The sequence below is a fragment of the Cuculus canorus genome, chromosome 9, assembly GCF_017976375.1.
Source record: "Cuculus canorus isolate bCucCan1 chromosome 9, bCucCan1.pri, whole genome shotgun sequence".
Classification (NCBI taxonomy): domain Eukaryota; kingdom Metazoa; phylum Chordata; class Aves; order Cuculiformes; family Cuculidae; genus Cuculus; species Cuculus canorus.
The window spans coordinates 15,730,247-15,755,102 of NC_071409.1; the positions used below are offsets into that span (position 1 = coordinate 15,730,247).

Below are 24,856 nucleotides of genomic sequence, written 5' to 3' on the forward strand. Positions count from 1 at the left end.
GGAGAGCCTCATGCGTCCCATGACTTCCGTTTACCTGAGGTCTTCCCTTGATTATTTATTTTAATGTCAGATTCTTCCCCCAGCTTAGCAGTGCTGCCCAGATAATTGGTAGGAATGCCTAAAGGACTCTGTCACACACAAGGAGGCCATCTAGCTCACACCTACCTGCCTGCCAGCCTGAGGAGCTTGGCTCTGTTCCCTTTAAGATCTGTCTGTCTCCAGGTCCTACAGCCGGTGAGTCTGGCGCTGAGGGCTGGTGATGCAGTCTCACACCCTGTGCAGGCCCATGGTATGGTTTTTCATCGGTGTTTGTTCCTTCTAATCCAGGACGGTGCAAGGCAGTTCTTGCCCTTCCTGGTGGTGGGTGTTTCCGAAGCTCTGTCCACCCCAGCTTTGCTCTTGGCAAAAGCTCCAGGAAACTACTGATGGAGACAGTTCCTCGGCACTGCTTGGGTGTTGGTGAGGTGTCCAGAGGGGAAGCCAGCTGGCCCAAGACTGCTGCGCCACAGAGGCAAGTCCTAGGGTTTGGGATCACAGTGCTGGTGGCTGTAGGTAAGACAGCAATAGGGTCCAGGGAGAGAGAGGGAGGAAGGGGAAGAAATCATAGAGCCAAGGGGCTGTTGGATTTGCTGTGTGCACACTTGAAAAGGCTATGGCACATGGAAACGAGGGCGCTCATGAAGAGCAGAGGGAGGGAGTCTACTTGGTAAGGAAATGAGGCTGGGAACTTGAAGGGACACTGTGGTGTCCAGTGCCTGAATATCAGGGATGGCTGTTAGATGGTGACAAGGTATTTGGAGGGAAGCCACAGCTGGAGAGGAACTGGGGAGGGAGTGCCTGCGTGGGGTGGCCATTGGAGACAGAAGTTCAGAGAGGTCTGGATGTGGGAGGGCGGGATATGCCTTGTGTTCTGTACTCAGGGGGCACCTTTTTGTATGAGAAGTATGGGGAAGGGTGGGAGGTGTGAGAAAAAGGAGCTGCAGAGATGGAAGAGAGGCCTGGAGTTGGGTATATGAGAAGCAGTGGAGGTTGTGAGACATGGGAGCACGTGGCACAGGAATGACCACGTTGGTGAAGCAGCATTGGTGGGTGTGTGAGGGGACGAGGCTGAATGGGAGAGGGGAGCACATGCTACTGTATCTGGGTGCACGGCAGCTAGGAGTGAGAATTGGGGCGCTTGGGGAGCGTGGGCTGCACATAAGGGGATGTTGATATAAAGGCCTAAGTACTGGGCTGTTTGTAGGGGGATGGGGATGGCCCCATTCCCAGGCAGAGGGGCTGTGCCTGGCCAGGGAGGTGGTAAGCAGTGCGATCCCGGGGGGCAGGTACCCAGCCCGGGTGCACAGGGGGCAGAGGAGGGTGGATGGGGGTCGGGGTGAGTTGATTCCAGTTGTGGGAATGGGGTCAGATCCAGCTGTGGGAGGGATTGGAAGTGGTTCCAGCTGTGGGAGGGTGGAGGCAGTTCGAGCTGTAAGGCAGTGTCAGATCCAGCTGTGTGGGGGGGGGGGGGTCAGATCCAGCTGGGGGGCCGCTCCGTTGCGCGCCCCGCTCCCGGGGGGCCGGTCCGGTGCGCTGCCCCCGTGCCCCCGGCGGGCGCCGGTTCCGGTTCCGGTCGGGGCGGGGCGGGGCCGGAGCGTGCGCGCTGCGCGGGCGGCGCGGCCCGAGAACAAGGGCCGGGGCCGGGCGGGGGGCGCGATGGCGGCGGCCGAGACCAAGATCATTTACCACCTGGACGAGCAGGAGACGCCGTACCTGGTGAAGCTGCCGATCCCGGCCGAGCGCGTCACCCTCGGCGACTTCAAGGGCCTCCTGAACCGCCCCAACTACAAGTTCTACTTCAAGTCCATGGACGACGACTTCGGGTGAGCGCGGGACCGGGACCGCAGTACGTCCCGTGCCCGGCTGGGGAGGGGAGACCCCTCCCTGCCTCCCCGCCTCCTTGCCTCCCTCCCCCCCCCCTCCATTGTACGGAGGATCCCTTGTGTGCACCCCCAGTGACCTCGCCTGGCTGGTGGTGAGCCCCACCCCACTCCCTCTGTGGGGCTGCTGGTCCCCATGTGCTGTCTCATCCCCCTGAGCGCCAGGGGAAGCTGCCCCCTGCTAACTGCTCTGTGGGGAGCTGGTGGCATCCTCTGTGCGTCTTCTCTAGGGTGGCACCTCTGTGTCTGCTGGAAGCACCTCAGAGTAGACCATTGTCCCATCTGAGGATCACCCTCTCCCTGTGCCTGAGAAGGTGTCTCCCAGTGTAGCCGACTGGGCAGGAGGTGTATAGGGATGGCATTCCCCCACATATCCTACTTGGAATTGCCATTCCCCATGTAAAGGACCTGGCCATCTCTCACTGTTGCTGCCTGGGGGGATGCCCCTTGTTTCCTCTGCCAAGAGCATGCAGGGGCAGTGTCCCCTTCATCACCCCTTCCCAGGGAGTAGGTTTGGGGACAGTCTTTTTTCCCCTACCATCCATTGTGGCAGCTTTGTCCTCTGCATCTCATCTTTGCAAAGAGTGGGTTAAGGGGACCAGCTTTTTCCTCCCCTGTTTCCATGGAGAAGGAGTGAGAGCTCTCCATGTGCTGCCCATCTCTGAGCAAGGGTGGTGTACAAGATCTGCTGTACCCACCTATGTGTCCCATCCATGTGCTCAGTCACTGGAATGGGTCTGTACCAAAGATGGGTGCAGCCCTGCCTTGCATCCCTTCTTCTGTGGGGCAGCTTTCTTCCAACACTGGTATCTTCATCATTTCTTTTGTGTTACCCTTTGGTTACTTCCATCACTATCCATGGCGGTGAGGAGGTGTATTCTGTCCCTTGTTTGGATGGTTGTACCGATTGATCTGGGGAGCTCCTGCTGTCTCTTACCTTCATGAAGACAGTGACTGTTCTGGGGAGCAAGTACCATGTGAAGCCAGCTGTCTGTAAGACTCTTTGTCCCCACTCTGTTTTCTCCAGAGCCTTCCTACATCTGACTCTTCTCTCGCCTTTTTGAGGACCTCCGTTTCCATTCTGGGAACATAGCTTCTTCTGGCTTCCACAACATGTGACCCTCTACTGTTCCTAGCACTTTGGTATTTAAAAGAGTTGCATGATACTCTGTCCTCTTGTCTTTTTCTCCCCTCTGAAGATTTACAGTGTGTCTTGTGTATGAAGGCTGGCACCGCGGAAAACTTTTCCTCATATCTTCTTATTGGGCCAGATGCTTCTTCTAGGCTGTGATCTTGGCTCATACCCTGCGTGGAACAGGGCTGGGCCTGTTCAGGGCTTGGATGGAGGTCGGTGTGGCTGCCTCAGCAGGGGGTGCTCTGCTTTCTGCAGTCAAATTTTCCCAGTGCCCAGGTTCCCCTTAGCTTGGGAGGTGCCCACTTTCAGATGAAGCTTGAAATTTGGAGTCACTCCTTTGACCACAATTTGGGATGCTTTGCCTCCCTAAATTCCTCCTGACCCTGTCGAGAGCTTGAGTGCTTAGAAGTTTCCCTGTTCTCTGCAGGCAAATAGATATCTCTAGCCCTTATTTTTCATAAATTTCCTCAGGAGTATCAGTTATCCGTGCGTCGTTTCCTGTCCCTCAGCTGTTGAGTAGCGTTGGGTGCTACAAAACAGCTGCCTCTCCCTGTCTTGGAGGGGACTGTCTTCATTGGTGGGAGAAGTGAATTCTTTGCGCATGCTGTTTGTAAACAAATGCTTTGGGATCCTTTGAAATGTTGTTCTTGAAGTGAATTCAAACTTGTCTTGAATGAAACATTGCCATGTGGGTGGGAGAGTGTCTGCATAACTATAAACAAAGTTTAGTAATAAATAACAGTGTCTCGCACTGGGAAGAGGGGTCTGGTGGCAGCAAAGTTCTGTGTTGTGCCTTTTCGTTCTCCTCTGTTTCTTTAAGGCTCTGCAAGAGGAGGCAGATGGTAGAGTAATGAAACTCAGCGATAAAGTAGCATAGGGAGTTGTTGTGGATGCTAGGAGAGAGAGAGGAAAATCACTCAGGAAGACGTGGCAAGTTCACTTGCGTCAGAAATGCATGGGATTAGATTTTTGTTGGGACCAGTTCAGTGCTAATTCTTCTGGGAAGAGTGAACCTCACTGGAAGGGAAGATGCAGATGAGAGGGGTCAGCGGTTGCGTGTGGGCAGCCTGTTCCTTGACAAACTCCTGCATGATGAGTTGATGAGTTGCGCAGGTGGAGTGTGTGGCAAAGTCTTTTGTGGAAGGAACAGAGCGGAGAAAGCTTGTTGTGGTGCCGCCATGATGCCTCATCAGGAAAGCTGTCTTTGCTCCTTTCTGGAGAGCTGAAGAATGTGCTGGAGCACAGCAGAGAATCGCCAGAGCAGTCCAGCTGCAGCCTTGTCTCAGAATCCCTGGAGCTCCAGGCACCACTTGAAATAGAATCAGAATCATTTAGGTTGGAAAAGACGTTTGAGATCTGGTCATGTGGGAGGTGTCCCTGCCCACGGCAGGGGAGTTGGAATTAGATGATCTTTAAGGTCCCTTCCAACCCAAACCGTTCTATGATTCTATGATCATTGAGTCAACTGAAATATTTCATGGTCCCTGGTAACTGGTGTCAAGGAGACAACAAGCCATTGGTCTGCAGGGAGAGTCAGGGAGGAAAGGGCAAGAATCACCTCAGCTGCTGGACTGTAAATGCATGGGCAGTTAGTGAAAAACAGGAGGAGATTAACGATGGCTGTATTCAGAAGCCAAGACAGGGTGCTGTACGCAAGTGTCCCTCTTGGCCCCTTCCTTCAAGATGTCCTCTGCCCAGTATGGGGGACAGCCTGGCTTGTGGTGACAGTCTCTGAGCTGGGCTGGTTGCGGTCAGTTGAGCAGTGTCCAAAGGTGTAGTACCCAGCGTAAAGTGCCTTCATGAGAGAAATGAACTGTTAACAATGGATGACTGTACGGCAGGAGATCAACGAGGAGGAGACCTCTGTGACGGCTCGTGCAGACCTCTGTGACGGCTCGTGCGTTTCATCAGTGATTGGAGCTTTTGCAGGATCCCTGTGGCATGACACTTAAGTTCTCCTGTCATCTCTTGTTGGAAATGGACACATCTCACCTTTCAGGATCAGCTGAAGCAAGACATGGTCCAACATTTCCTCTCACTTCTGTGGTACAGACTGAATCTGTTCTTTCCTCTTCCTTGACTTTCCAGGCTGTGGATCTCCAGCCTGACATTTCCCTCAACTCATCCCGTCCCCAAGGCAGTATTACAGTCACAGTCTTGGTGTGTGGGATTTTTTCATTCTTTTGTTTATCTTGTTACTATTTGTTTGCTCTGAGAACTAGGGTAGTGGTGGAGCAGCTTCAGTGTTTACATCTCCCTGGAAATGTGAGCTGAGGCTCCCTTGGGTGGCTGTGGAGTTGTCGGGCTATGCCAGGAGCTAATCCTAGTCAAAGCGCTCATCCCCAAACTGAGAAGACCCCAGAATTGTGTCACCTCTAGGTGGGAAGAAGGAGAAATGAGAAGATTTCATGCACTCAATATTGATGTGAGGAGCAAGGAAGGCTGCAGGGTTTCATTGCCTGGTCTACCCAGCATGCAGTGGGCTACAGCCGCAAATGGAGGATCCGTCCTGAGACCAATGGTGTGGAGCGGTGACACAGGGTGCAGATATTTTTGCTGTTGTAGGCTTTGTGTATTGCTAATGCCAGAACTGGAGACATGTGGAGGAGCTATAAGCAGACTGGTGGAGGAAGTATGGTAGTGCCTACGTATGTTGTGCTTTTTGTGGACTGGTGTGGATGCACCTTGCTGTGAAGTGTGGAACTGCCTGCTAGCCTTGACCTCATTGAAGGAGGAAGGGGGATTTTTTCCTACAGCTTGAGTCTTATTCAACGTTTTACAGGTAAGATCTGTGTGTTGGTGAGCAGGAGAGAGCCGTAGATCAGTGCAGCATTGTGACCACCTGTGAAATCTGTGTTCTCCATCAAGCCACCCACAGGTTTTTCCTGGGGTTTTGAACACGCTTTTTAATTTTTGTCTTTTTTGTTACTAATTGGTAAAATGGCAATTCTAACAGTGTTTCTGTGCCTTGTCTTATCCACTTGACACTGTGAGCTTATTGGGCAAATATTCATGTGGATCTCAGTATGCCAGAATTCTCACCTTCTATGAAGTTCTGCAAGAACACTACTGTAAAGCTCCTGGGGACCTGTGCAGTTGTGAAGGAAACGTCCACGCTGATGGCCAAACTACTACAGTTTGTAGTTCGCTGGGACTTGGGCTTCAGCCGTGTGTAAAGCATTACTCCTGCCCAAGACCATCGAGAGAAATGTACCTGTCCCCGGGCAACATGGATCTTCTCGCCATCTGGGTTGTGTGCCTCTTTGCCCCAGCTAAACTACAAGACTTTTCATCTGGCCAGGTGACTGTACAGCTCTGGGGATATTCACTTGTATCATATGTATCAATTGAAATGATCAATCAAAAGGTGTTCCCACAGGGGCTTGCTGAAGTTTAATTTAAGCTTTTCAAAGCAGTTCCAATTAAATGAGTGCAATTCGTGCACCCAGGTAAGTCCTTAGCCCCTGGCCTGAAGTTTTGTCTCGTCTCTCCATAAATTCTGGAATGCCTCAAGGTTTGAATTTCTCCGGCATGTAGAGAAAGCGCTTGGGTGATCATTGTCCTTATCTCTGCTTTACTCAGCCACTGCTCCTCTCCAGCCTGGAGAAAGGCCTGCTTCTCCTGCAAGGGGACCATTCCTGCCTCCCCATCTTGCCTGCTTGCTCTGCATTGCTGGGAGGACACCAGCAGTTTGAGGTGCAGTGGTGGGATGGTGCTGCTCCTCCCACCGCTGCTGGTTTCTTCCTCTTGTGGGTCTCAATTCTAATTTTAGCTTCAGAGCTGTGGTGAGTGATACCCAGGTCTCAACTGTCAAGTGAAAATTGGTATCCAACTAATCACTAGCCCAGTATCTAATCCAAACCTGCTTAATTATCACCTGCTCTCCAAAGCCGGGCACAAGGCAATGCTTAGGACAACACTCTGGAGGGAGAACAAAGCAGGCGCTGCTGGAATTCTCAGTGCAGGGTCAGATGCCATTGGTATTTGGTGACCTCATCTCCTGCACATGTGCATGGGGAAACGCATTGATGCTCACTAGAAGGCCGAGTGATTTATTTTTATTGCAGGGTCTTTTTGAAATTGCTGCCAGTGGTGACTGTCCTTCTGGCTGGAAGTGTTTGAGCCAGGGAAGGGATCCTAAACTTAATAAGCAATGTCAGTCCCTAAGCCGTGGTAAGCCACTGGCATGGTGCCCCTGCTTTTCTGCCAGCTCTTTGTAGTGCGAGTTGGGGGATTTGTTTTATTTTGATTTATTTTGATTTATTATTTACATTTTGAATTGCAAACTGTGCTTTCTGCAGAAGACTTTTGCCTGTTGCATGCCCCTGGTGGAAAGTGCTTTTATATCAGCATGGATTTCATGCAGGGAGAGGTTGGCAAGAGGTCTGCGAGCAAAAGGGTTTCCAAAACTGCATGCGACTCCTTTGCGTGCTTATGTCCTTAGTGGTGTTTCTGTCTGAGTGACAGCATTGGCCTGGCTGGGAGGTGGCCATCGGTTTTCGTCATCTTCCAGCCAGTCCCTGTCCTTTCTGCATGGAGGGCTGCACTTAGCCACATGCGAGGCCACAGCACCCATGTCTTGTGCTCCTCGTTCAGGACAATGCATGGATCCCTGCCTGCTCACGTGACACGCTCTGGCCTGGTTATCTGGGACCCACTGGAGGTTTTTTTTTTGACATTTTATGTGTAGATTACTGCAGCCTGAGCTTGTCTCCTGGGCTGCTGAGGATTTGGCAGGGAGCTGCTAACCACTGTCTACGCTTGTGGTGGGATGTTCTTGTAATGCTGCCCATGCTGGGGGCTGGCCCAGCGATGCTGGAACTGATCCTGGCAGTAGATGCTGCTGAAGGCTGTTTCCATGTGTTGTGGTGGTGTGGGGGGGTGCAGCAGTGCCAAGGCTGGGGTGTGGACAGAGGGAGTAAGTGATGGCATTCTCTCCTTCCCTGGTTTGTATTGTCTGCGCCTGTTGGTGTGTGTCCTGCTGCTCAGACCCAGCTATTACTGACTCCATAGGTGTCCAGCTTTGTCCATTGTGGTTGGAGCTGTGCTCCAAAGGGCACATTGGATGGCAGTCATAGCCTGGTTTCTTTGCCCAGGGGTGGTATTCAGAAAGCCACGTTAGCCAAATTGGGCTGCAGACCAATTTCCCTAAGGCCGTGTCTGTACTATGCAAACAATGAAGCTTTATAACAGCCATTGAACTGGTTTGCAGCTAGAGCTGCTCAGAATTTTTTTGACTGAATGTATTTTCTCCCAAAATATGGTGTTATATTTTTCATGAAGAGGTATTGTTTTCAATTATGTTTTTGATGGGAGTGTTTCTTAATTTTAAGCCTCTCTTCATCTCTGAAAAAAGAGAAAGATTAAGGACCCTTCGCCCATCTGTGAGAACACAGCTGTTTTCATGCAGTTCTGTTTTGAAGTAGACTGGAAGACTCTGGTCTTCAGATTCCTGCACAGTGCAGAAACCTACCTTGACATTTCAGAAGTTGCCATGAAGTAGATCTCTGTGCCCTGGCCGTCTGTGGTGCAGCTGTGCTGCAGCATGATTCAGTCTTCGAGGTCAGGGCCAAACACCATTAAAAATGGCTCATAAACCACCATGACCTGGGTTGTGACCTAAGCGCTCTCTGTTGTTATGGGGTGAAAGTGGTTGCCCCACTGCTCAGTCTTCTGACTGAAATAGATGGAGAGTATTGTCTAGAACTTGACTGTTCCCAAATCCCTGAGCTTGGCTCACCTGTAGAGTGGGTACTGGATCTTCAGAGTGTGGTGTAAGGAGGAATGTTCCTCCCTGTGCGGCTGTGGTGAGACCAGGATGGGCAGCTGGGAAAGGCAGCACTTCATAAGGGACTCTGAGAAAGAAGGTGCTGGATTGTAGGGATAGAGGTAGACGGTCCATGAGCCCAGGGCCCATCTGCTTGGATCACTGAGCTTTCAGTAAGTTCCTCTTCTCCAGTATGCTCCTGGCTTCCTTGACCTGTGATTTCCTCACCTGTTTTCCCAGGCAGGCAGTTGTCTAGGTCTGCATCCCTGTGGCCTGAGCCCTTGGAGGTGGAGGTAGTTACCCACCTCCATCCGTTTCAGGGTGCTTGGGTAAGAATGGTGCTGTGAGTGTAAGCAAAGAAAATCTGGTTTATCCCACAGATTTTCTGCTGCACAGATATGTTTGGCTCCGGTTCTCTCTCAGGGTGGGCATCAGGCCCTCCATCTAGACTCAAAGACTGTATATGTAGAGGTGTAGGGAGCATAGTTAAAATTCCTCAAGTGCTTTTTGAGCTCATGGCAGTTAGAGTGGTGGGAAGCCTCTTGCGTGTACGCACGGCAGTTGCTGAATTGCTCTGAGCTGAGGGTGTCTGCTGTAATGAAGTACTACTCCTCCACCCTTGACTGCATCCAAACAGATACAACAATGTTGTGGTTTAGGATATTTGATCTGTGTAAAAGCCCATGAAGGAGAGCTGGGCTTATGGAACACAGTGGAGACTGCAGCTGCAGGAAATTGCCTTCATATTGTCGCAGCAGCTTTGCATCGTGCTGCACATCTGATGAGGCAGCAGTCAGGGCTGTGTGGCTTTGGTGTTCCGTATTGATTCCCTTCTCTCTCCATCCCTTGTTTGTTATTCAGAGCCTGCCCTTCTGACCCACGCTGGGTGGATGGTGGTTTTCCGGAAGAGGGATGTGGCACCACGTGGCTGTGTTACTGTTTGTCCCAGTGGTGCTGGCTTGTTAGGCAGCAGCTGGCAAGTTAAGTCAAACTTAATCCTGCCTGTGGCTGCAGTTGGAAATTTTTGGATTAAATCCTTTTGTGAAGGCTTTTTGGAAGGCGTTGAAGTAAGGTACAAATCTGGGAATTAGCCTAATCTCTGTGACTTTGTCTGCTTTGTCCATGTGCTTATCTAGGTAACGCTGTGGTGGCCTCAGGAGAGAGCGTGTGAACTCTTGGGCCATGAATATCACCATCTCCTAGGTCTGCATTACCTTGCAGAGCTGAGATGTTCGTGTGTCCCTGAGCCCCTGCTCTGAAGTTCTTGGTTTCACTTGTTTCCATTGTTGTGTTGTTACTGCTGTAGCACTAATATTGAGCCTGTCCAGGAATTGGGTTGGAATTCTCTGGAGGCTTTGGCAGGCAGAGATGCCTGGTGCTGACCTTCCGGTTATGTGTAATCCTGTATCGCAGTGGAGGTTGGGACTGTTGTGATTGCTGTATCAGTTATTTATTAAAGGTGATGCGCCAGAGGCATTGTTTTCCCAGTCGCAGCTAGTGACTTGAAGGCAGCAGAAGCAGCATTTGGGTACCCTACTTTATCAAGTCCTACATGTTGGTTATGTACTTACTGGGGCATCTGTCCCAGTGGCTGTGTTTTGTTGGCTAAAAATTGCTATCTTGTGAGAACTGGAGGAAAAGGAGATGCAGTGAGAAGTGGGAATCCGTCCTCCTGGTCCTGGCTGAAGACGTGAACTGAAGGGGGAAGGAAGGCTTCCTTACATGACTTGGAGCAGAAATCTGTTTCTGGGAGAGCTGGCCCTAGTCGCAGTGTGGGAAGGTCTTTCCTCTGCTGGTTTTTGACCTGTTCCTAGGGTTTGGAGAGGAATTTATTTGCTACGTGGCTCCTCTGATGTCTGGCAGCTGTCCTTATGATTGGCTGGGAATTCAGGGTCTGGCTAACAGAGGCTGTGGGCTTTTCCTTCTTTTCTGATGGCTGGCAGCTCCTGCCATGTGCAGGCTGGTTCTGAGAACACTGAGAGTCTGCCAGAGGGGTCTGTGTTTTGAAGCACAGGCTCTGCGTGGGTTATTGTAGCAGAGAAGCTGGTGCTAGCACGTTCGCCTGCCCTCTCACTGGGCTTCAGCTTTTCTCCTCAGCATTGCTCTGACCTGCTTGAGATTCATGGTCCTTTTGTGTCTCACCATCTGCAAACAAGTAGGTTGTCCCCTGTATGCTGCAGTGTGCCGCTGTGGTTGACAATCAGAGCAGTGTCAGAAGTGTGGTGACAAATGTGGCTTTGTGTCCTGATGCGATCGGACGGATAGGGACAGGGAGAAGCTGCTGCTGGGCTGACGGCTGTTGGCTGGGCTGGCCCCAGGGCGCAGAGCTTCTCAAATCAAGCTTTTTCAGACGCTGTGATGGATATGCAAACTCTGTATTTCTGTTTGCATACAGCTAAAGAGCTGTCCCAGTTCATTCAGCCCTGCCTCGCTCAACCAGTATTTTAGTATCATTCACAGAGACTTGCCTGTGAACCTGGCTGAGGCCATGCTGTACTGGAAACCCATATAGGGCCTTAATGCAGGATGTATTGCCACTGCACTGGATTCATTTGAATTTTTTTCTTATTGGCTTTTGTAGCTCCAAAAAGGATGGATTTTCATGGATCCAGCTGCACAGCCAAGTCCTTTATGTCCCTCCTAGTTGTCTTGGAACTGGAGCTGGTAAATGCACCTTTAGGTCCTGAGCCTCGATGGGCTGCTGTGAGATGGGATTTTCCTTCCAGAGTGAAAATGTTTTGTTTTAGCTGGGGCTGAAAGGTAGGTTAGTCTGGGAAAACTAAAGATTATTCCCTGCCGAAGCATCCTGGAAGTGGCAGACGAGCTTCAGGGTGGAAACATCTGCTTCAGCTTAGGGTACACTGTCTGGGTTTCCTTGGGGCAGCTCCGACTTAGTGCAGAGGCATGTAAGTCTCCACAGGATGTGCACGTTGAGTCTGGTGTGTCAGACTTGTGCAGCGTGTGCCTGTGCTTCTGAATCCCCCACGCGGAAACACAGGAACGTGTTGCAGCAGTCTCTTTTGATGGGCTGGTATTGCCAATGTGTGGCACCACTTTAAAAATCTTTTGCTGCATTCATATGACACTACTTTCAGTGCAGTTGGTACCTGGGCTCTGGTAGGAAGCTGCACGGTACATGTGCTTTCCCATGTAGTGAGGTGGCTAGATTTGAGGTGGGGACCATGTTATCTGTAGGGTCCTGGTGAGCTCCTGGTTGGTCAACACATGGTGCTGGCACTGGGTGTTCGTGGTGACTTTACATGTGACTAAAGGAGAGCTGCTTCTCAGGAATTTGATGTCAGCATCATAGATGATTAGGAAGCTCAAAATCAGGGTCTTGTAACTTGCCTTTCCAGCAGACGCACAGACACAGGAAATGGCCGTGTTGCAGCAATAACACACGAGTCTTTCTGGGTGGCTGTTGAGAACAGTTAATGTGCAGAGTAACCAGCTCAACACAGCTGCAGAGCTCATAGGATGTTTACAGACTGCAGACAGGCTGTGCTGCCTTTTACTGCACTTCTCCATCCTTGAAGGATCTGGGACCTGACAGCTGTGGTTTTGAGACCCTCCACAAGACAAACATTTCAGGTCATGTGTGACGGTTACTTTTGGAGGTCACTGATCGTTATCCAGCCTTTGGTGCAGTTGTCATAGGTAGCAGGTGGGGTGATTTTGAACGGCATGCAACAGGGTCAGGCCTGGGAGTTCACAGTGTCAAAGAAAAGCAGCAGTTCCAAGTTGGACTTGGTCCTGCAGAGGTGGAGTGTGTTGCTGTAGTAATCCAAAGCACCATCCTCTTCTAATTTGTGGGGAATTTTACCCTTTTGTTGAAAAGGCTGCTGATCCTTGGTGTAGAGGCAAGTCTCAGCAGGATTTGGACTGAGTTCTGTGCATGGCACCTCGCACGGACTGTGGGTGAATGTTAGTTGTCACTTACAGCTGGGTTGCTGAGACAGAAAAGCTTGGCTGCCTGCAGAAAACACCTTCCTTCTATATCAAGACCATGGCCTGTGCCCTGTTTCAGTAAATCTCTGACACTCCTAAGAGGAGTCCTAGGCAGGTGATGGTCTCCTGACTGCCTAGATATTCCTTTGTCCAGTGGAATATCCATTGGGTGTCAGAAGTCCAGTGGGCGAGGGCTTTCGTAAAGAAAGGAAAAAGAAGTATTTTCATTGCTGAGAGTAAATCAGCAGCACGGTGTAAACAGCTCGCATTTTCCCTGCTTCTTGGCTAATCAAATTTTGTTTAATTTACAGTAATTGTCTCTTTCTTCCAGCAGTTGAACAGTATTGACTTGTTTGCTGGGTGATGGCTGAGGGGCAAGCTTGGCTGGCCTGGTGAAGGATGCTTGGTAGGAGATTGCTTGTTGTATTGTTCAATGGCTTGGCTCTGTGTCTTGAAAGGGGTTTGGTGAAGATGACTGTTACCAGCTGAAATAAATGAAGTATATAAAAGGCTACTAAAATATGCTTGATTTGCTGTCTCTTTGTACAGGGAATTTCTTATACCATCCCCTGCACTGACACCATCAAAAGCAGGAGACCAATGAAACGGCTAGCCTTCCTCTGCCTTTGGTTGGTTTTGTCTACTGGTAGACCTAAGTAGGTAGGAACTGATGGTTTAAACCTTCGGTTTTCTCCAAGTTCTTCCTGGCTTGCTGAAAATTTCTTGAGAGTGAAGTGAATAGTTCAGGTTGTGTCAAAAATTATACAGGGCCCAGAAGTGAGAAAGAAAAAGAACACGTGTCCCTGTCCTAGCAACGGTTGGAAATGATTCCTGTGAGTGCTCAGACCCCTCGTTCTGTCTGCTGCTTCCTGCATGTTAGCAGAGAGACGTAGTATTGTCGTTTGCCCCTTTTTTGAGTGCTGCAATAGCCTGGGATCAGGGACAAAGTTCGTTCTTTGCCACCATGCAGCTGTTGTGGCTCTGAAGGTCTCTTCTTTGCATGAGTCCTTCTCATTAACTTCAGCAGATGTTTTGTGGTGGAACTTAGTTTTGAGCTTTATTAACTGCCTGTTGGTTTTATAGGGGTCCTCTTATAGATCCAGTTAGCAGAGACGTTGCTGATGGTAGCCCAGATGGGTGCAAAGTGTAGATGCATTCATTATCCTTCAAGCCCCCTTCCTACCAGGTAGGAGGTTGGGCTGGTTTCCATGGGAGACTCTTGCAAAGTTGTTTGTTCCAGGAGAGAGTGATGTGAACTGGTCAGTGTCTTGACAGTAGAACACGCGTGGAGGCTGCGTTGTTATCTCCTGGTGGAGATCTGTCATTAAATACAAATTAATTGTTAACATGATGAGGGAAGCAACGCTCACTCCTCCTCCCCACAGACATCTGCCTTGGTCTGTGCCTTCCCAGACCTGCTCTGGAGGTGGCTGCCAGCAGAAAGTGCTCCCAGAGCAGAGGGCTGGTGCTGGGCAGGACTGCTGTGCTGGCAGCCCGGGGCAAGGGGGTGCTGGCGAGCTTGGTGCTTGGTGCCAGCTCCCTGCTTCCCCAGGTGTGGAAGTCCAAGCTTTCAGACTTTGTTTCCCACCCTCCCCCTCTTCCCGTTTTCCCCCTCTTCTCCTCTTCTTGCTCTCCTGCTGAGTTGATGCTTTTCCAGGAATGAGCTGTATTGCTGGCCCAGCACATTCCACAGCAGCAGAGCTTTCTTGGCAGGAGCCTCGCCTGCTGTTAAGAAAAAGCAGGACTGACTTGGCGTCCCTCAGCTGAGGGCCAGAAAAGGAAGGCCTGGTCCTACCTTCCTCACCGAGCATGCAGAACCTTCTCGGACATCATGCCCCTCTCCCTTGCCTTTTCTCTTGTGCTAGCATAGGCCCAGCAGTCCTTGGAGCCCTTACAGCTCCTCACTGTTATCTTAACCAGTGTGAAGACCCTGGGCATTGCTTTTCTAGCTGGCCCAGAGTGGGGTGTGTGACTTCTGTGGAAAATGGCAAGGAATTCCCTGTGGGGCCCTGACACATCTTCTGTGACCTCTTGATGAGATGTTGTTGCACCTCTTGTGTTTTCTTATGTGCAGTAGCTGGGTAAGCCCTTGTTCCACCTCGTTGCACAGTTCCTTTCTCTATTGACAGGAGCTGCTGTGTTTCAGCTTTGCTGTGTGGGCTCTTCCCACCATCTGTACCTAGACAGAGCCAAGTGTCCCAGCAGACCAAGCCTCCTCCAGTTTGCTTGCCATCTCTCAACGTTTGTATGAGACATAGCAACCACATCAGATTTTACCCTGTCTTATACACCCCATGCGTTCACATGGGGTGAGGCCTCTCTGGGCCTGTTTCCTATCCCACTGTGAATACAAGGCCAGCTTTTGGTTATTGCTGTGTCTGTGGATGTCTTGGTTCCCTGAAGCTCATTTCTGCAGATGTTTAACCTCAAATCTTACTTTCTCACAGTGAGTCTTTGCTTTTGTGTCCTTCTGTTGGGCCATAGAAGGTCTTAGAGCTGTTGAGGAGCTGAAACTGGGCTACCAGGGTGAAGATCCTGGCTGGGCTTCTGCTGGAAGTTCCCATTTGTCCTGATTTCCAATTCAAAGAGACGGAAAGTGTCACTCAACCTTCTGGGGCCTGGAGAATGCTTCATTTGATGGTGTCTCTAAATGTCCTTCTGGGGTTTGGAAGCATCGTTTTGGTAGGGCAGGATTAATTAGTGTGGCGGTGCCTCCTGCAGTCCAGTGTAGCTTCCTTCTCCCAAACCTGTTGGGTTTGTTTGCAGAGCAGTGCTGCAGCCAGATGGTCACTCCAGAGATCAAGGCAGGAGGGACTGTCAGGGCTCTTGGGCTCACCTCAAAATCTAAGTCTGTAGCTTTGCTTTGATAAATGCTGCTCCTGGGCTGGCCTATGAGGTTGGGTGGTTCATTCCTGAATGCCATTCCTTTTCCAGTCTGTGGACTAGATGAACTGGAGGTCTGTCCTCTGTCATCTCCCACCCAGTGATGCCTGTAGGACTGAGCACAGATCCAGCTGGAGCCAAGTGTCTCCTGGGCAGGAGGACTGTGGAGGTCTGGTGTATGTCTAGTGGAGTGATTGCAAATGTGTTGATGGGAGGTTCTTGGGGAAACAGTTGCCATCTTAGGTGCCTGTTCAGGCCCTGCCTGAGTGACTGTGGGGGAAAAGCACTGCAGGCTGTGGTGTACGTGGGGTGGCTGTGGGTCAGTAGTGGTGGGCACGGTTGAGGGAGGCTGTAAAGGTTACAGCCTGAAAACCAAAGATGCTGTTTCCAGGCTTTCGCTCATAGGCTCGATGTCCTCGCTCCTGATGAGATCCAGTAGTAGCTTGAAATGAGGGGATCTGCTCCCTGAGGAATCCTTGTAAAGCTCCCGTGGTTTGTTAGGAGAGCAGAAGCGGCCTTTCCTGCTGGAACGGAGAGCTGTGTTGTTGTTGTGTTAGCAGGACAGCTGATTTGTGCTTCTTGATTCTTAAAAAAAGACCCCAGGTAAAGACAGTGCTGCAAGGGAGCTTGCATTCACATGGGGTGCAGGGGCAGATGGGAGGACAGCAGCTCCTCTGGGCAGGTGGGTCTGACAGAGCTAAGCTACTCACAGATCTGTGTGTCTCTCTTTTTACCCTGTGCTACAGCATAGAGGAACAGTGGACAGTACCCTGGCGGGGCGCTTGGGAGGGAAATAAAATGGGAGAGTGATGATCTCTGTTCACACTCGGAGAGCCCTTCTCATGCCAGTGCACTGCAAAATTTGCACCTTGTGTACTCCTCCTCCTCCTCCTCACCCAGGAGGTAAAAACACAGTGAGCAAGACCCAAAGAATGCCCTGGCTCACAGAGACAGACAACTCAAATCCTCTAATCCTGTTTGATGCGTGTTGTTTGCCTGTGAAGCCCAAGGTCTCGCCAATACACCTAGTACTCTTTGGTTGGGCCTGTAGGCCTTAAGGGGATTGTATCCACACGGAAGCAGAGGTATCGTGTCTATGATTAGTCTAACAGGTGAATGTTTCCCACCCAAGATCCCAGCACTGTCGGAGAACTGCCCTGTGCAATTTTCTCTTCTGGTGAAATGGCTGCAGAGCTCATTCATGTGGCCCCAGCATTTCATCTTGCACAGAGGACGAGGATTTTGCTCTAGACCTAGGAGATGCTCACAGTGGGATAGCAGCACAGGAAGGTGCTCCCTTTTGCTATGCAGCATTATTAATCTATACAATCATTTGGGAACAAGACATCTCTGCCCTAAGGCCTGTGTACTCAAGGTCTTGAAAATGAGATCACATTTCTGGTGTGCAAATCCCTGAAGCTTGTGCAATTGGATAGAGTTGTCTCCTGATAGTTTTTGTTTGTTTTTTCTTTTTGTGGTTCTGTGGGCTGTAGGAGTCCGGGTCTGTTATTTCAGAGGAGTGGCCTACCTAATCTGTGCACTTTTGGAGGGCTGTAATAAATGATTAAGTTTATCATTGAATTTCTGGGTTTTTCCAATGTTGGAAAAAATGTTGCTGTTCTGTGAAAGTCTTACTTATGAATAACTGAACTAAATGAAGGACGAGGTCCTACTTTTTTTTCATCTGCTCTACTAGCTTTTCATCTTTTTAGTGTGAATTTGTCAGTGTTCAAACATCTTCTCAGTCTTTGCACCCTCCCTATTAAGGCTTCTTTTCATCCTGGCCATTGAGCTGTCTGACATGCTTCAGGGGTTCCCTTCCCTCACTGAACCCCCAACTCCAGGTTCAGCTTTTCTGATCACCACCACCTCCCAAGATTACTTCTCTCTGAGAAACCTCGCCGTTGTGAGCCCTTAGATAGGTGAGTTGGGGGACAAGACCGCCAGAGATGAACAGCAGTGACTGCTGAGCTCCAGCCTTGTGTCCACATCTAAGGCTCAAATCCTCCTGCTGGAGCCTTTGTCAGTGCGTCTTGGATTTCTTCTTTCCCTGGACTTGCATTACTCCAGCAGAGTTCTTCGCTGGGACCCCGCTGTGGTTGGCAGGTCCCACTCAGGAGAGAGCAGAGCTGGCTGAAGCTAGAAACTCCCTTGTATCCACAGCCTTTCCTGGGCTGGAGGCCACCGAGGGGAAGCTGGGAGCACAGCAGCTGCGCAGCTCAGAGTCTCTGACATAGCGCAGCCGTCTCCCGGGCTTGGGTTTTATGGCCTCCTTTCTCTCCTGTGCTTGCTCTCTTGTACCCCACCTTCCCTTCATTCCTAGGATATGACTCTGATATAAAATACCCTCTAATTTCCTGAGCTGGGCTGGGGCTCCCTGGAGAAGGCAGTGTCTGCTTGCCTGTCTCTCGCCTGCATCCTTGTTCCAGGCTGCCAGCTGCTCCAGAGGGAGCGGGAGAGAAGCTGGGAGCATGGCATCTTCCCAGGCCATGGGGAGAGGGTCTGGAGAAACCGGTGGGAGGATAGGGCTGGAGCAAGGGATGGAGCTGGGTTTCCTGTGCTTTCGCTCTGTGCTGCCGGGGCTGCCCCTTCCCCTCCCCCAGCTGCATGGGAGCAGATGTGCAGCTCGTGTCAGCCCTGGCAGCCCCCTCTGCACACACAGCCAGAGCCTCCGCCCCTCCTCCTCATTCCCCTGCTTGGCCCCGTGTCGCTGGGGATGGCGGATGGCGTTGAATCATCCGCCCACTTGGCCTGCCTCCCCTCTAACCCACCCTCCCTCCTTCCTCCCTCCGGCAGGTCTCTTTGTTGGAAAATTCAAGGCAGATGAATGCTGGGGAGCACTGAGCCTGTGAGCCAGGCGCTGAGCCTGCAGCTCCTCTACCCCAGGGACGGGACAGGGGATGGCAAACACCCGCTCTGCAGGGCCAGTCTCGGTGCAGAGCCAGCAGCACCGATGGGCCTGGACCCACGCTTGCCTAGGCAAGGCTTGGGCTGCCTCTCCGTAGAAGTTTTTCCTGGCCACGATTCTCAGCTGTGTTGTGGCCAGCCCCCAGCAGGCCTTTAAACTCAGGAAAACGTGAAAACAAGTTGCCCTAATGGACAGTAAACTGAAAACAGTTCCTTTGAAATCAGCCTTGGGCAGATGTTTTCCCTGGACTGTGGTGGCTCCTGCCAAAAGTAAAGGCTTGTAGAGAACGAAGAAAGCCTGAGCTCCTTCGGGGTCTCCTCTTTTGAGATTTGCGGGCTCAAACCCTGTTAGCTTGGGGTTCTTCCCAGCACATCCACGGGACGATTTCATCTCATGGCTGCCTCCCTGTGCAGTCGTGGAGGAGAAACGTGGCACTGCACACTTCTCCCCCAGAGGCTGCTTGGTTGGTGGCTTCTGACGTGAACCTGCGGTCTTGGTCATGTGAAGTGTGACTTGAAGAGAGTGGTGAGAGGTGGGGGAGAAAGTCTACAGTTCAGGGCTGAGGCTGGAGAGGAATGCAGGGAACGAAGAGCTGGGACCGTGCAAGGGGGTGACAGACAGAAGCAAGGCTGCAGAGATATTCCTGCGTGTGCCCGACTCCAGCGCTATCAGGTTTTGCTGTCTAGAGTCTAAATATATAATCCGTTGTGCTTTGGCATCTAGGAGATAAACAGTAATAAATAATGTAGAGACTGGGGAACGAGGCGGAAAACTGCTCTGGGGTGGAGCTGACCCCTGGGATGTCTGGGGCAGCAGCGGGGTAATAGGAGCGACAAGGGACCAGCTCTCTGGACAGAAGGAGCTTGTTCTCCATCGGGCATTGCAGCTTATGGTGGGCGGGGAGGCTTGGGGGCTGGTTTCCTCTCTCCTCACGGAAAGTGGAATAGTTCATTTGTGCTTAGTGGTTGGTCACCTTGACCCTACAAATATATCACCCTGTCCCTTCACCCACAGGCAGGGCTCTGTGTCCCTGAGCAGGCAGCACACAGCACCAAAAATTGGCTCTGCCTGGAGCTCTCTCTAGGAATTGGAGGAAATCCAGGCTGCTGGCGACAGTATGAATGGATGCTAGTGCAGCCAGGCCAGGGTGTATGTGTGTGCTTGGAAGTGAGGAGACAAGAACTTGCCTGCATTGTAAATGGTTGATGTGGGTGCCAAAGAAGATGGGTCCAAGGGAGGACTGCCTGTGTTTGATACTTGTCCTGGGCTGCAGTGGCTTTGGGCAGAGGCTGGCACAGGACATACTGAAGGATCATTAGGCCAGCAGGGTTTTAATCCATCCTCACTGCTCCTTTCCTGTTTTTTCTGCTTCTCCATCTGTGCAAGAGGAATTAACACACGTCCTGGGAGTGGATTAGGCTGCTCAAACCGTGACCTCCACATATGTGCCTTCTGGGGCTGGGTAGCATTTGTCCAGTCCCTTTGCTGGCTCTCTGGTTTGGGCAGAGCTCCTGTGTGCCAGCTGCCAGCAAAAACATGGCAACTTGCTGCCTTTCACCCCATCTTGGCTGAGCATTTGTGACACTGGAGGAGCCAGCGCGGCTGGCAGGGTGGAGCAAGCCTGCTCCCCAGGTTTTGGTCTGCCAGCACTGTTCATTTGCCTTTTGCTGGTGCCTTGTGTGTGCTAGTGAGCCTTGCCCGTCCTACTTTCAGTGACGGCTGGGGCAGCTGTGGGCGCACCACGGAGTGCAGCCGGGAGCCCAGATTACCTGTTCATCCAGGCCCGCGCATGCTGCCTCTGGATGGCAGTGCCTGGGCTGTGACAGTCTGGGGCTATGGGTCACAGTGCCGCGTCCCACGCTTGCATCCTCTTCCGTTCTGCGTGAGTTGATGGGATCCCACCTCTGCGTGCTGTTTTGGTTACTTATAAGCAACTTCTTTTTGATACCTAATTTCCCTTGCTTTTGCATTCATTCTTTTGCTCTTTTTCCGTTGAATTATTTTTCCCAAAAACATAGTTAATTTGCTGCTTAATTACTACATTATTTTTTTAAATACAGTAAGTGTAAAGCTACCTTGGATATATTTTGGAAGGGAAAATCAATATCACTTGTAAGATGTTTTTGTATTAAATTAGTGTGCTTAAAATGTCATTGAGTAGAAATGAAAATGAGCTTTTTAAAGCCAGTTTTGCCATTAAATTTGATTTATCAAAGATAGTATTAATTGAACCTGGTGAACTGACAAGTTGTTTTGATTGCAGGCTCATTTGGGAAAAAGTATTTAGGTGCCTGGTGATGTTTAAAATAGAAAGAAGAAACTTTTTCTCCAAAGAAAATTGATATTTTTACTGTTGGGGGGGGGTGGGGTGGAGGAATTGGTGCTCCCTCCACGGTGAAGACTGATAATAATGCAGCTGTTTTGTGTAATGCAGGAACATGACATTGCGGCGCAACTATAAAGCTTGAAGCAATGTTGAAATATTATGTAGGTAATTAAAAAGCAACAGTAACATTTGGGAGGCAGCATGTTTCATGTATTTCACTTTCATCTGTTAGAAATCTCTGGCATGGGTTGTGGTTCTTTCAGATCATTATAAAGAGGTTTCAATTATGTATTCCTTTAGAATTTTTGCAAAAATTCCATTTTTCTTGTGAGGAGCGGCTGAGAGAGCTGGAGTTGTTTAGCCTGGAGTAGAGGAGGCTGAGGGGAGACCTCATTGCTCTCTCCAGCTACCTGAAAGGAGGTTGTGGAGAGGAGGGAGCTGGCCTTTTCTCCCAAGTGACAGGGGACAGGACAAGGGGGAATGGCCTCAAGCTCCACCAGGGGGTGTTCAGTCTGGACACCAGGAAAAATTTTTTCACGGAAAGGGTCATTGGGCACTGGAATAGGCTGCCCAGCGAGGTGGTTGAGTCACCTTCCCTGGAGATGTTTAAGGGATGGGTGGACAAGGTGCTGAGGGGCATGGTTTAGGGAGTGTTAGGAATGGTTGGACTCAATGACCCAGTGGGTCCCTTCCAACCTAGTGATTCTACGATTCTATGAAATAAGTGAACTGGTGGAGATATGCATCTCAATTTTTTTTTTTAAACCGATTAAAAAGTAATTTGGGGATAAAACAGCTGGATGCACACAGGAGAGCCTGTTCTGCTCGTCTTCTCTGCAGCTTGGCCACAGTGGCTGTGGGCATAAGAAGCTGCAGCCTGGCAGCAGGAGGGAGCTGCATGTCCTCTCCCTGCCCCATCCCCAAGTCTGGGCCTGGGCAGTCTGGTGCTGGGTGCAAACTGCCTGGGAAAGTCTTCCTTTTCCTCTGGAGTTCTGGACCCAGCCCTAATTGCCTCCTTTTCCCTCTGCAGGGTGGTGAAAGAAGAAATCTCGGATGACAATGCCAAGCTTCCCTGCTTCAACGGCCGGGTGGTGTCGTGGGTAAGAAGCCCTTTGCTTCAGTATCTTCCTGAATGTCTCTGCTCTCTCTGAAAACCACCGTTTTGTTGCATAGTGCCAAGTTAGGCACGTGAACTGCTCCCTGCTCTTGAAGTGCTGGCTGCTCAGGAGGCCGATGAGCTGCCTTACCACTCTGCAGTCCCTCAGCTGGAGAGGGGGCTGCGTGGTACTGGATCCCCCATGCCAGGGAAGATGCGGGATGCCTCTGTGGAGAGCTCGCAGTCACTGATGCCTGGCAGAGGTGATGGTCACAGCCTGTCTTCAGCGTAACCCATGTGCCCTTACGGCAGGGTCAGCTTTCCAAGGAAAGTCTTGCTCTGGTGACTGGTGCAAAGGACTTAAGTGACTTTAGCGCTGGTGAAGCGGACTGGATTTGACTGCCCTGAAGACTGAAGGTACTGCCTGGGCAGCTGCAGGACAAGCTTCTCCCTCCGTGCCATGCCATGCACATGCTCTGTCCCCTGCCTGCATGCCTCCCTCTACCCTAAAGGGACTTCTTTGGAAGGAGGGCGGGGTGGGGGAGGAGAAGGTGTTCAGTCTCCGTAGTCCATCACCCCTTTTACCCCCCTGCTGAGCTGCAGTTTGGGCTGATGAGGGTGCGTGGATCTATGCCAGGAGCAGAACCAGACCCAAATGCCTTTCTCCAGAGGCTACCAGATTGCCTCTAAACAATGAAAAATCCCCAGCAAATCAGACTGGGTCAGACCTAACGCTTTTTTATCTCTGCACGAAAGAGTCTTGGAAGAGGGGCTGTGAAGTGGCCGTTTTTCAGGGGGAGGGCAGGTGGGTGCCCTGCTGCCAGAGTGGCTCCCGCAGAGGCACTGGCTAGGAGAGAAGTGCGTAGGGTGGGCTCCTGCCTGCACCCTGCACTAGGAGGAGAGGGTGTGCTGGGCTCTCACACAAAGAGCTGGCAGACGGATGCCTGTCCTTCTCCCTCTAGCGGTTGAGCCAGCCTTTGGAAAACTGCCTGTCCGGCTCTCAGCCACCATCCCTGCTGCTGCTGAGACATCTCCCCACCCCTCCCTTACCAGCTGCCTTTTGTTTTCACCTGCTCTATGAGGAGCCCCAGAGGCTCTGAACCCTTTCCGTTGCTCTTTTTCACCTGGTGTGCTTATCCTTGTGATCCACACATCCATGCCAGCCACTGGCTTTCCTCTGGTTACTCAATGTGAGTGGCATGAATCTGGTGCAGCTCCATCTGATCTGACCAAGGCACCATGCTGCTGCTCTGGTGTGCTGGCTCCTCACAGGGTACTTGTGCCTGGAGTTGGCTACCAGCTCTTGTGCATGAATGGTAGTCTCAGAGACCTTTATGCATAGCTGGTGATCTCTTTTTCTGTTTGCTGAGAGTTTCTTTGTCCATGGGTGCTTTAGGGGCTGATGGGAGCACTTGTTTTGCTGCTTCTGCCATACAGGCTGGGATGAGGCTGTTTTAGGAAGTTGGTACTAATTTTAGGTAGAAGGAAAGACGGGGGCTTGGGTCCAAGTGAATATTTGCTAACAGTGCAGGAGACAGAAAAAAGTGCAGAGTGGGTTGTCAAAACCTTCCCTGGAGGAAATCCCAGCCCTGGGAGTGTTAAAGGACAGCAGCATCACTCCTCCTGCTCAGGAACATCATCTTTCCTCTCCTCTCCTCCTCACTGCTGTTTGACAGCCTGTGGCTATTTCCCTCTGTCCATATCTATTTGCCTGGTCTTGCCTGGAGATCTTCAAGCATAGAGCATTATATAACTTTTCTCTAGGCAATGCTGGCCACTTCCAGCATCTTTTCTCCCCTGTGCTCCTGGGCAGTGGCTGCCAGAGTAGGGATGTGGCCCTCAGGGAGTGGGATGCATCCCGGAAAGACAAGTCACTGTGAAGGTTCTGGGAGTGGAGCCGGGCATGTGCCTGAGGCTTGCTGGAGGGAGGGAAGCTGAGCCGAGTGTGAGACAAGAGCTGGTTAGACAGTTGTGAGAGCAAGAGCTGTTGGGCTTCTCCTGGGGCTTGTGGGGCAGGCTCTGCAGCTTTTTGCACCCCAGGGTGCTCTCTACCCTGTCGGCTGTTTTGGCTGTGGCTTTCTTGGGGCTTCTCTCTCTTCCTTGCCATGGCAGCATCCCTTTCTCTGTTCACAGTGCCTCTCTGGCAGCAGACCTCTCTCCCCCTTCCTAATGATGATCTGCGGGGTCCATCCCCCACTTTTATCATGGTTTCCCAGGTTCTCCAAGGTGGGCAGGGCATAGCTTTGTGTTTCATCAGTGATACTGGGAAGCACTCAAAACCTGTAGTAATGGGCTGCAGCTCTAGCACCTGGGTTGGCATCTGCTTCTGCCTCCTGTTGTGAAAGTGGTCCCTTCAACAGCAGAGTTGCCTCTGCATTTGTACTAGACGTTACAGTTGGGGCATCAGCTATGAGGTCCTCTCCAGGCCATGTGTCATGGTCCTTCTGCCCAGACGCACAGTGGGACATCCTTCACCCATGTTAGATCAGAGCTCTCCTGTGATGGCTGATGACATGGCAGTTGGTTCAAGTACATAGCATGAGGCCTGACCCCTGTCCTGATCTCCTCACCTCCCTGGGCTTGCTCCTGGCTGCTGCACAGCCTGTTTTGTCTGGAACGCTGGGCTCTGCAGTCCCTCCCTGACATTGGGAGAGAGCCAAGCCTGCTGTTTGCCTGTGCAGCGCAGGGGACAGGCTGGGGCAGGCTGAAAAGCACATTTGAAAGTCCTTAGAGATGGAAATTGATCTTCCCTTGCTCAGGAGCTCTCACCTTTCTATGGGGACTCTTTCCTGGCCAGGGGAGGACTCCTTTCTAGGCCCTGTCACCTCTGCTTTGGTGGTCTCTGAATGTGTCTTGCAAGGAAGAGGCTGTCCG

General features: G+C 51.2%; 1 protein-coding gene across 5 annotated transcripts in view; it reads left to right on the forward strand.

Moving 5' to 3' along the window:
• Positions 1 to 1,624: 1,624 nt before the first annotated feature.
• Positions 1,625 to 24,856, forward strand: part of DVL3 (dishevelled segment polarity protein 3) — a 33,020-nt gene continuing 9,788 nt past the window's right edge. For 3 of the 5 annotated variants that reach the window (XM_054074576.1, XM_054074578.1, XM_054074577.1), the window contains exons 1-2: positions 1,625 to 1,862; positions 21,917 to 21,986. In XM_054074576.1, the coding sequence (XP_053930551.1) occupies positions 1,696 to 1,862; positions 21,917 to 21,986 (237 nt within the window). In that variant the 5' untranslated portion in view covers positions 1,625 to 1,695. Of the gene's footprint in view, positions 1,863 to 7,183; positions 7,228 to 21,916; positions 21,987 to 22,011; positions 22,400 to 24,856 lie in introns of those variants that run through there. The other 2 variants (XM_054074579.1, XM_054074580.1) reach the window with 2 other exon arrangements.